The 12,279-nt window shown below is 32.9% G+C and overlaps 2 protein-coding genes across 2 annotated transcripts; one reads left to right on the forward strand and one right to left on the reverse strand.

Moving 5' to 3' along the window:
• The first annotated feature begins 602 nt into the window (after positions 1-602).
• LOC126715814 (zinc finger BED domain-containing protein RICESLEEPER 2-like) lies at positions 603-2,800 on the forward strand. The gene is made up of 3 exons (XM_050416615.1): positions 603-2,237; positions 2,339-2,423; positions 2,563-2,800. Exons 1-2 carry the CDS (start codon positions 788-790, stop codon positions 2,410-2,412), a joined length of 1,524 nt encoding a protein of 507 aa, XP_050272572.1. The 5' UTR covers positions 603-787; the 3' UTR covers positions 2,413-2,423; positions 2,563-2,800.
• A 7,591-nt stretch (positions 2,801-10,391) lies between these two features.
• On the reverse strand, positions 10,392-10,964 carry LOC126705389 (uncharacterized). The gene has a single exon (XM_050404394.1). It carries the CDS (start codon positions 10,962-10,964, stop codon positions 10,392-10,394), a length of 573 nt encoding a protein of 190 aa, XP_050260351.1.
• Between the last annotated feature and the right edge of the window lie 1,315 nt (positions 10,965-12,279).

Here is a 12,279-nt window from a genome sequence, read left to right on the forward strand (position 1 = left end):
TAAATCCCTGATAGCTGAGAGTTCTTTGAGGTATCCTTTCTTTCTCTTTTAACTTCTTGTTATTGTTTGTGTGTTACTTTTATGGTTGTTTGCTAATCTATAAATTTGATGTTTATAGGTTATGGAACCCTCAAGTGATGCATCCCCTTCCCAAGCAACACCTACTGCCACAGCTGAACCTGTTGCCCAAGCTGCCCAAGCTGTACCTACTGCCTATGCTGAGGTTCCCCCACTTTCACCTAAAGGTAAAGGTAATGTCTGTACTAATAGGAAAAAGTCTATTGCTTGGAACCATTTTGAAAAAGTAGATATTGGTGAGGGTCATTTTAAGGCTGTTTGTAATTACTGTCAAAAAACTTATCTAGTTGATAGTAAGGGGCATGGTACTGCTAATTTATTGAATCATACACCAATCTGTGTTAAAAACCCTCATAGAAAGACACTTAGTGGGCAACAAACCTTAATGTTTGAACCTAAAATGGATGGGGAGGAAGGGTTTCAGCTTGTACCGACAGCCTTTACTGTTGAGGCTTCTAGAAAGGCACTTGCTGAAATGGTTATAATAGATGAGTTGCCTTTTAGGTTTATTGAAGGTTATGGGTTTCAAAGATATGCGACAACCTTACAACCTAAGTTGCGAATTAGGGATATCCCATCTCGTCAAACTATAGCTAGGGATGTGATTAGCATTTATGGTGTTGAGAGAGAGAAACTAAGGGGGGCTTTGAAGGGTCGTAGGGTGTGTCTTACTACGGACACATGGACGAGTATTCAAAATCTGTGTTATATGTCCCTTACAGGTCATTTTATTGATGATGATTGGAAGTTACATAAGAGAATTTTGAATTTTTGTCAAGTTGAAGACCATAAGGGAGAGACTATAGGTAGAAAGATTGAGTTGTGTTTGCGTGAGTGGGGTATTAATGGCATATTCACTTTAACAGTGAACAATGCTAGCTCAAATGGTGCCACTATTAAGTTTTTGGAAAATGTAACTAAAGATTGGGAGGGGACTGTTTTAGAACATGAGTTCTTACACATGAGGTGTTGTGCACATATCCTAAATCTGATTGTGGGGGATGGTATGAGAGAAATTGATGCATCCATTGCAAAGGTGCGTGAAGCTGTGAGGTATGTGAAGTCCTCACCAAATAGGAATCAAACTTTTGTGGGTTTTGTGGAGAGATTAGGTATTGAATCTAAGTCTCTTCTTTGTCTAGATGTACCAACTAGGTGGAACTCTACCTACCTCATGTTAGAAACCGCACAAAAATTTGAAAAAGTGTTCATACGTATGGACTTTGAGGATGATAGTTATTCTTCATACTTTATGAACAAGGAGAATAGTGGTGGTATGGGATCTCCTAGTAGTATTGATTTTCAAAATTGTAGGATATTTGTGGGGTTTTTAAAGCTTTTTTACAATGCCACGAAAAAGTTTTCAGGTTCTTTGTATGTTACTGCAAACATCTTTTTTGATGAGATGTTTGTCATTCAAGAGAATATTTCCAATTTAAGTAAATCACAAAACCACCTCTTGAAAAACATGGCAACTAAAATGGAATCTAAGTTTGATAAGTATTGGGGAAAAGGGGATAAAATGAATCATCTCTTGTATGTGGCTGTGATTCTTGATCCAAGAAAGAAGTTGAGGTTTTTGAAGTTCTGTTTTTCTGAAATTTATGGAAATGAAGTGGCTGATGTGATAGTTGAATTGGTGAGGGGTACCTTGGTCAAGTTGTATGATTTTTATTCTCGTGTTGATTCATCAAATGTACAAGTAGCAAGTGGGAGGGAGAGGACACACATAGAAGGTGAGTCAATAGGTTGTAGCGTTCCATATGTGATGGTTAATTCGAGGTTTGAACAGTTTTTGGAGGCTGAGCAGTCCATAGGGTGTAGCAATGAGATTGACAAATATTTGGCTGAAAATTGTGAAAGTAGAAGAGGGGATGTGAAATTTGAGATATTGGGGTGGTGGAAGGCCAATTCAGATAGATATCAAGTGCTGTCCAAATTGGCTAGGGATGTGCTGGCTGTACCTGTTTCTACTGTTGCTTCTGAGTCAGCGTTTAGTACCGGAGGACGCATACTTGATCCATTTCGGAGTTCACTCTCCCCACTTATGGTTCAAAATCTTGTTTGTGCACAAGACTGGCTTCAAGCCTTGGTTCCAATTTTTTTTCGCAAATCAAAAGATGAGGTAGAGGCCTTGGAAGATGAATTTCATGATTTAGGTAATATGTTAACTTCCAAACTTTGTCTATTAAGTGCTATTAAATGTGTCTTATGCAAATGAAATTTAATCTAATAGTCTTCATTTCTTTCTCTTTTCTAGTTATACGTCAAGCAGCAACAGGTGGTGGAAGTTCAAGCTCAAGCAAAGGTATCTCAATTAACATTGATGACTAATCAAAAACTGGGTAAGTTTCTGCCCTTATGTTATTTCTATTGAGTTTGGTTCTGCTTTCTCTATTGTTTTTTGTTATAACTATTCTGTATTTTTTGGTCTTGTCCTTATATTTTTTATTGATAAATATCTTTTTGTCCATTTTCTTGTAGGAGGAAGGACACACATTTTGTATAGGAGGGAGATTTTTTGATGCAATTTGGAAGTTTTTTTGGACAGTGCTTTTCTAACTGATAATTGATAAATTAACTCTTGCTTATAGGAAAGAAAACTTATTAAGTTTAATAGGCTTTCTTTTCTATAAGTCATGGACTAAACTATATAGTAGTTGCTCTTTAAATGTTTTAGAAAAGCTATTTTTGGGAAGTTTGTAACTAATTATAGCTAGCTACTGCCTTACACACTTTCTGCCTTTTTTAACTCTATGGAAATATTGCAAGAGATGCTCTTATTATCTTTTGTTACCATACTTGTGATGTGGTTGTGATTGAATTATTTGTTAGAATTTGTTTGCTGGTTTGTTGCCATACTTGTGATGTGGTTGTGATTGAATTATTTGTTAGAATTTGTTTGCTGGTTTGCTGGTTTGTTGCCATACTTGTGGTGTGGCTGTGATTGAATTATTTGTCAGAATTTGTTTGCTGGCTTGTGTAAGTTGTGTTACATAACTTACATGTATGAGTGGTTGGCACAACTTGGTAGGTTTAATAGGTTGCCCAGGTTTACATGTATGAAATCTGTTTGCTCTCCTCTTGTGCTTTTGCTGCCCAGGTCCTATAATGCTATAGGCATTTTGAAAAATTCTCTTTGTATTGTGTAGTTTTAACAGGTGGTTAGAAAGTAGTATCATGTGTTTTTTATGTGCTTGCAAATTGCAATTACCCAGGTTGTTGTGTTATATATTTACTGTATTTTTTTGTCATTAGATGTGAGCTAGAAAATTAAATTTGGACTGAAGGGCTAGAGGCCCAAAGGTTTCAAAGTTGTGTAATGAGCCAATTTGAAATAAAGGAGGTGAAAAAAGGCCCATTTGATATATATATATATATATATATATATATATATGATTTAATGATATAAATCTTTGTTAAAAGTAGTAAGCCCATTAATTTGGGCCCAAAAGGCCTGTCAAAAGTTGAATTTAAAAAAAAATTATGCAAATTCACAATTTTAGCCCAATTTCGGCCCAAACCCGCCTAACCGACCAAACCGACCCGTTCAACTGTTGACCCGAACCGTCGGATCTGACTCATTATTGGGTCGGTTTCGGGTCAAATTTTTTATAACCTGATCCAGTCAGGTCGAGTTTGAGTCAGGCCCAAACTCGACCCGACCCGACCCGTGGACAGCCCTAATCACAATATACAATAACAAAATTATTACTATTATTTTTTATTTCCATGTCTTTTACGTATAATAAAAATCAACATTTGCATATTTCTTTTATTTATAATATTGAAATTCTTCATTAGCCCTTCGAAATTTTTTCCTATAATTTGGATAGATTTTAATGTCATATACTTATGTAGATTTTATAAATAAAAAATATTTAAAGTTGTAGTAATATTATAAATAATTTTTTTTTTTTATATAAATGATCAACATTTGAAAAACTATATACTAAAAATTAATGACCTAAATTAGTTGGTCTTTTATAATATCTTACGAAATTATAAAATAACATAACATTACTATACTATTAAATATTAAACTAAAATATAGTAAAATACATAATCTATTATTATTTATAATTGTACTTTTAGTCTCGATTTATTTATTTATTGTATTTCCGTCTCTTATGTTAAATTAAGAGACAAATTTATTTTTAAAAAAAATTCTTTTAAAAAAAAATTACTATGTTTGTAAGTACGTGAGAAAAAAAAAATAATAAGGAAGAGGGGAAAAAGAAAAAAAAAGAGTGCCACTTGGTCTTATGTATGGGATAAGTAGTAAGTGAGAGACCTCTTAGAAATGATTGGGGTACGGTCTCAATTATTTAAATTTATTTAATATTAAACCTGAATGTTTAAGGACACCAAGGTGTCTAATACAAGAACAAAATGTTAGAAGCTTTTAACCAAAAAAAAAAAAAATGTTAGAAGCCAGGAATTTTAATAAAAGCTCAAGATGTTCCCTTGGCATGACCTCTTTTAGGGTGTCTTTTCTGCTAAATTCTATCCAGTGTCTTAATAATATCCAAGTTTAATCAATAATTGTTTTATAAACAATTACTTTTCCAGTTCCTTCCCACAAGATAATTAAATACATGAAAATTCGTCTGAGTTATCATCAAGATGTATATAGTTATTAACTATTTAATATTTATTATATGTTACTTTCAAGAATAATGTAACTTCATAGAAAGTTAAGCTGATTTTAGCAATTAATAATTCAACATAACTGGTGCAGCTCCATTTTTTCATGTTTTGAGACACTCGAAAGAGTATATCTGTTGGCTGTGAGTTGTGTAAAACGTTGTTAACTGTTGCCACTATTGATTTAACAAACCAATTTAATATTATCATAAAGACATAAACTGTATTTCTGATTTTAATATCTAAACAGCTAGCGCTAAAGGATAGAATGTAAAATTGCTCAAATATTCTTTTAGTTTGGAAGTTTGAGTGTCTTTCTTTTTTAACTTGTATGGAATGGTCATATTCTTATCTAAATCCTTGTAAGAGTTTGTAAACAAGTTTAGAAGGTACATTTGTATATAATACTATATTTTAGGAAAAATTACACTATAACCCTTTTTACCTTACCTTCCTAAATATAAGAATTTATACTTAATTTACCCCCTTAAACCATAGCCCTATTACACTTGTCTCCTAAACTAGAGATGGTATCTCACGTGCCTGGCACATACAAGTGTTTTACCTTAAATTATGAAAATACACACTTACTTCTCTAAACTATTACCCAAGTAATGCTTGCTTTCTAAACTATAAGAGTACACACTTGCTCCCCTAAACTATTACCCATGTAATACTTTACACTCCATCCTATTAGTTTAGAAATTTAAGTGTAAAATGAGGTATAATTTAAGGGGGTAAAATGCAATTTTCCTTATATTTTAATAGATATATACTCCTCGTTTTACTTCTTATTATCGTGTGTTATTTGAGATAGTTTCAACCTACGTAAAATCCATTAACACCTAATTGCTTCAAAGTTCATATCTTTTGATGGCTAGTTTAAGTCGGAATTGCACATAGTTTTGATATTTGTGAACTCGGTTTGGCAGCATTAAGGACATAGGTGGTCTTAGATACCAAAGGCTATCCATGATGAGATTATATAATAATTATAAGATAGAATGTATATGCTTATATACAAAAAAATCACCATCATTCAGTATTGACTCTTTCTTACTTTTTATGATTTCCCCCCCTTTTTTACGATTCATTTACCATGATTTACTGGACTTGTTCTCCAAGTTTGGGTCCTGCTATGATTGAGAATGCAAATTGCAACCAATTGAAGAAGGTGAAAGTGAAAGTGAAAGAAATCAATAACCTATGGTAGAAATTATTAGATTTACGTCAGTAAGCATTGCATCTTTTGCATACCATCAAATGTAGCCATTGCAGTAAGCGTACCTTTTACTTTAAAAGAAATTGATGTCATGGCATGGCATGGCCTCTATGATAACTTGACAAGGTTAATTTGAACTCGTCAAACCCCATTTGTTGGAGATTTAGCACTGCAAGTCTGTGCAATCATCGAATTTTCCATATTCTTCTGTTTGAAACTGTAATTTCAGGACTTTACCATTCACACAGTCCACATTCCTTTACAAAATTCACACTTATTTGCATAAAGAATTGAGACAAAAGTAAGATTAAGCATTAATCAAGGTAATCAATACCGTACCGGCCGGTATATACCGTACCGATATATATATCGGTATCGAAACATCAACGTTTCGTACCGGTTTAAATATCAGCCGTACCAGCCATGTACCGGCCATACCGGCCAATTTCAGGCAATACCGGTCGGTACATAAAAATGTTTTTTTTTTTTTTTTAAGTTTTGTAATTTTTGAATTTTTGTTAGGGCAGAATGGTAATTTATTTGCATTAAATTATTAGTATTATTTGTTTTCCTAGTATGCAATGATAACTTTTAAGCTTTCTATTTTTTATATTGTATTTTTTTTTTTCTTTTAATTGATACTAAAGTCTAAAACTATGAATAATTAGTTCTGAATTGAGAAAATGTTTTATGATAAACTTTTATATTTATTATAATATATATATACACACACATACATACATATATATATATATATATATATTTATTTATTTATTTATTTATAAATATAAAAAATAGCGGTAAATCCGAAACGGTACACCGGTATTGACCAGTATCCAAAATATATCGTACCGCTTGCTAAATCGGTATAGCCTCCGGTACGGTATTGACTCCCTTGGCATTAATGTCAATTAATTAGAAATTAAGTGTTTGATGGATATTGGATACTGACTTGAAAAAAAAAAAAAAAAAAAACAATTAGAACATCTTTTCACGTATAAAACAATTCACTCTAAAAGTCTAACCCTCTAAACAAGAAAAAAAAAAAAAAAAAAAAAACTTTCTATTTCAAGTTCCTCTAAACACATTGACAAAACATGGCCTCGTCTTAAAAACTATGACTGAATTTTCTCTCAATATGCTTTTATGTGTTTGGACTTCAGATCATTTTCCTTTACCGAATCCCTCAATGTAACTATCACAAGAGCTTTCACATTAATGGTTTTTTTCATCACTCATTTAATTAGCAACAACCAGATGATCGATTGTGTTATTAGTTAGTGCAAGCTAGAATTGTTGAAAAATATGAAGTGCACTCATAACAGCAGCATTGAGATTAATCTTCCCTGCCCATTTTGTGAAATTATTCACTATACTAGATCGATATATTATACATTTCTCTCAAATAAAGATAGGTCATACACATAAATTTTACACATAAAAATTCACATTTATGTGAAAAAAATGTGTAACAGAATAATTTCTCTCTCACCTCCCTTCGCCGCCAAAGCCTTTTTAAAAGCAAAAAAACAAAAACAAAAACAAATCATTACAAAACCCAAAAGGTGAAGACGGTATATATGGAGCATTGAAAACACCAATCACATATTAACGGGTTTCAACAACCTTTCTTTCCACTATAATGGTCATTATACATTGCCGGCACTATCATTGTTGAGAGTATAATACAGATCAAACTCCATTGATTTAATCGATAGGGGCCCTAATTATATTTTGCTTCGTACGCCAATGTTTTGGTCTTTGCATTTGAGTGAGAATAAGTGGATGCAACAAAACTTATACTTGAAACAGACCCAAAACTATCATAATTTAGCTTTGTCATGCTTAAAAATCTGCACCCAATTAAGCAATTACAAAGATAGTAACCCAGTAATTGATAATTACATATAATTATGTTACATTACTTGTTTGCTTCCGAAAGAGTTGCTCTACAGTGAGAAGAGTCAGACAAAATGGTACTACATGAGCTCCTCTCATCATTGTTGAAATGGAGTAAAGGATTGAAAAAAAGAAGACTGTACGTTACTCATCATCTACCATGAGAAATGAATAAAAGATCACAACGATCGCATTGTCTCACCACTGGATTTTTTTTTTTTTTTCCTTTCCTTCCTTTCTCAATTTGTCTTTTGCAGAAAAAAAAATCATTCAAACTTTTGAGTACTTGATTAATTTCAAGTAGTCAACAGACATCAAATGGTAATTGATATAAATCTCTATAATGGCCACTAATTGAAATAGGAAGTGTTGATTATTTTAAACCAACAAAAGATAATGAAAATTATATTGGAAATAATTTTTTATTTACAAAGATATTGGTGCTATGTGACAAATTACAACTAACCTTACAAATACAAAACAAAGAAAAGATTGTTGTTGGAGGAAACCTAAATGGTCATCTCGGAAACGATAGTGAAGTTTAGAAAGAGTTCGTGGAGGTTATCAGTACCTAACCCAATAATTAGTTGTCTATTTGGGGTCTCTCTCTATGTGTTAAGAGTATTTACTATTGTTTGCTAACATTACTTGCACTTGTGTGGGATTGTGATCACGTGTGAGGTGCAGAAGAAGTGTGGAGTTGATATCAATCAATTCCAAGGTCTCTTGGAGTCCTCTAATTAAGATCCTAATTGTCTCAAACTAAAAACAAAGAATTAGGGGTTTAGTTAATTGTGAGAAAGGTGTTAGGGACTCCACAACGCTCGAATAAAATTGATACCTAATTCTAATTATTCATTCTAAATGTTGCGCAATGCAAGATAAATAAATTATTTGACCTAGTTTTGAGAGCATATATCCTATGATATCATGCATACATCAAGACTGATGCGTGTAGGATGATGTCTAATAGTTTTGATTTTGGAAAATTTGAGTTAATCTAAAACAACTTTTCGATTTTGAAAACTATAAGCTAAGTACAAACAAAAAGTTAACATCAAAATATACTTAGAAATTTCAACATAGCTTGATGTAGTCACTTTTGGTTTTTGACATAATCACATCTAGATCCCATTATTCTATTAGGAATTATATGGTTCGTCAATTGGTGAGGATTTGAACTAAGGTGGATCACACCTAATGGCACATCCTTGTTTATCTTGTTTGCCAACATGGTAATATTTTGTTTGTGAAAATGACTTAAAACTTTTTTGTGGTGAAAACCGAAAAACTGGTAGAGTTAGGTGTTGTGTGGGTAAGATCTTAAAGGACATTTGCTGATACGCATATGTATAAACTGCATTGATTTCTCTTTCATACCATCACCTTCATGAATCATGAGTGATTTACAATTTTACATAGGGTGATTAATACCTCGAACCATAATTACCTTAGGATGTACTCCTCTTAGGTAAGAAAATGCCAATATTCTCAAGCAAGATCATTTTATAGTTTTATGTCTTTTTTTTCTGGATAGTTAAAACCGACTATTTCATTATCATTAATTATAGAACAAAAAATTAAAAAAATTAAAAAAAAAAAAAGAAAAGAAAAAAAAACAAAGATTGGAATGAAACATATAATAAAACTGTTAAAGATATATTAGCCCATTAGTATAGGCCCAAACTAATGGACCTATACTAATGGGCTAATATATCTTTAACAAAAACAAAAGAGCAAGCAAAGATGCGCCAATTGAAATCTTTTATTCTTTTTGTCATTTGCTCAAGAATTAAAAGGTGGAGATAAAAACGTACAATTTTTGTTTTTTAGTGTAGAATCTGAGTCTATTCAATATTTCCATCCACAACAACTACAAAGATAACGAATAATAAATAAGAAATCCCAATTTTGTCATTTGCTCAAGAATTAAAAGGTGGAGATAACAACGTAATTTTTGTTTTTTAGTGTAGAATCTGAGTCTATTCAATATTTCCATCCACAACAACTACAAAGATAATGAATAATAAATAAGAAATCCCAAAACTGAAAATTGTAATGGATCACAAAAATAATAAATTACAATACTACGATTTTTATGTCACTGTCGGGATTCTCGTGATTTTCATTCATTTCGATGCTCACCATGGCACCACCTAACAATCCAAAATATATATAAAAAAAAAATGAAAATAAATAAAATCATTCTCTGGGTACTATCATCAACCATGATACGGCACTGTACACTATCTTTTCTTCTACGTAAAGTCTTAATTATATTACCCTCACCTCTAAGGCACCTGCAGCTGGTACCACATTTACCTGAACACCCATGCCATGCATATATATCCTTGGCAAACCCACAAGGGTAAAAACGACCAAAAAGTTATAATCACGCTCGAGTAATTATTCAGTATTTTAAAATGCACTAATGTGATATCCCTTCTATGGATGATTTTTCACTAATTGAATTCACTATCCATATGAGAGAAGAGAGTACCATATCAGCGTTCTTTCGGACATACTGACTAATTTTTTGAAAAGCTCAAACACGTGGAACACAAAACGATGCCGTTACAGCCACACTAGCATGATCTTTGCAGCTCAAAGCTTTGAGCAACTTCCAAGACCCAGATCCCTTACCGGAAACGGAGCTCCGGTTTACTGGAAAAATCATTGATTGTGGTTGGTTCCGGCGAACCTGGCGGTTCTTAATGTCACTAAGCTCCATCTCTGTAGGAAACTTCACCATTCCAAACATGAAGAAGTACCAACGAGGCCTTGACGATGCCGCTTTCTTCAGAGCTATCTCTGACTTACTTCCAACGCTCTTAACCGAAGAGTTTCTTTCTATGGTTTCTGGTGGTGAGTGTGAAATTGGGTTGAGTTTTCTATAATCTAAAGACCGACTGTTCCTCATGAGCTTGGTGTTAATACTGTTTGATCGAGTTACGGGGCTTTGTAGCTTTGATAAAGACTCGGATCTTCGTCGAAGGGAGGTTTGTTTGGTTTGGTTTTCATTGGTGATTTTGGGTGTTTGAGGAGTGGGATGAGAGAATTGTTGTTCTTTGAAAGGAATGAGTTTTCCGCAGAAGATGATGTCTTCAGCTGAACACATATTTTCAGAGTAGCTGAGGTCGCTGAAGAACTCGAAGAAGTCGATGGAATCATTGCTGTTGTCGTTGTGGTTGTTGTTGTTGTGGTTGTTGTTGTTGTCGAAAATAATGTTTTCTTTGTTGTTGAGGCTGAGTGGAAGGTCACAAAGAGAGAGTGCCTCTTCTGCTTCTTCTTGTTGTTGGAACTCTTCTGGGTTTTGAAGATCAGGGTTGTTAGGAAGATCTCCCATAATTTTAAGATGGAAATGGAGAAGAATGTTTCAGGGGTTTCTTGTGGTTGTAGATGGGGAAGAGATCAATAGGACCACTTTATAAATACTAGTGAGACACAGAGACAGAAAGAGATCGAGATAATGGGTTGTAGAGAGTGTGTCTTGGAATGTATTTCACTTTTTAAGCCTTTTTGTTTGAGTCTATATTTATAAATACTAGTGAGACACAGAGACAGAAAGAGATCGAGATAATGGGTTGTAGAGAGTGTGTCTTGGAATGTATTTCACTTTTTAAGCCTTTTTGTTTGAGTCTATATAAAGCGACATTTTTGGGTTTCACAGGGTTTTTTTTTTTTTTTTATATAAAAAAAAAAAAAAAAAAAAAAAAAAAAAAAAGCCTAATTAATAGTTGCCTTGTCTTGTCGATTTCTTCTAGATGATTGATGAGAGCATCTAGAGACACCAACACAAAGGATCTCCAAAGAAGATAATGTTTATATGAATAGTCTATATTTTTGTTGATCCATCTCATATTTAGCTCTTAATCATGTTAATTTCAATTTAAAAATCATAATAAATGTGTATAAGATATGTATTAAATAAGATTTTTCAAAAAATAATCATAATTAGATCGATTAACGTATTATTTTAAGGTATACATTAATCATTAATTTTTTTAAAAAAAATTATAAAAAAATTGCTTTTTCATTTTTCCTTAACAGATTTCCTAAAATGGTTAAGTATTTCCATACGCTAGGGAAAACCATCAAAATTAGACACGTAAAAGAATATTGAGAAAGAAGACTTGGTCAATTTGGCATGTGAGGAGGAGCATGTAATATTAATTCAAAGAAGTTTCTGCTACAAGTGGTGTGCAGGTTCAGCTAGAGATATGGGTGGTTATAGGTCTTTTCAAACCTTATAAGTTTCTGGAGTCATTCCCTATCGTCATCAACACCACCCATCATCGATGACAATATTACACAAAACACGAATTATATTTTGTAACAGTCACTATTGCTAGTTTACATCCAAATCATCTAGAACATGGCTGATGTCTGTTGCTAGCTCATAAGGGTAGGTTCCTCTTCAGTGCCCCTTTGAT

The sequence above is a fragment of the Quercus robur genome, chromosome 2 (genome assembly GCF_932294415.1).
Source record: "Quercus robur chromosome 2, dhQueRobu3.1, whole genome shotgun sequence".
NCBI lineage: Eukaryota > Viridiplantae > Streptophyta > Magnoliopsida > Fagales > Fagaceae > Quercus > Quercus robur.

Bases quoted from the DNA above. Each gene is read 5' to 3' on its own strand.
- LOC126715814 (XM_050416615.1), top strand. From the start codon at position 788: ATGTCCCTTACAGGTCATTTTATTGATGATGATTGGAAGTTACATAAG. The intron at 2,238-2,338 runs GTAATATGTTAA...TCTCTTTTCTAG, and splicing joins AGATGAATTTCATGATTTAG to TTATACGTCAAGCAGCAACA.
- LOC126705389 (XM_050404394.1), bottom strand. From the start codon at position 10,964: ATGTGTTCAGCTGAAGACATCATCTTCTGCGGAAAACTCATTCCTTTC.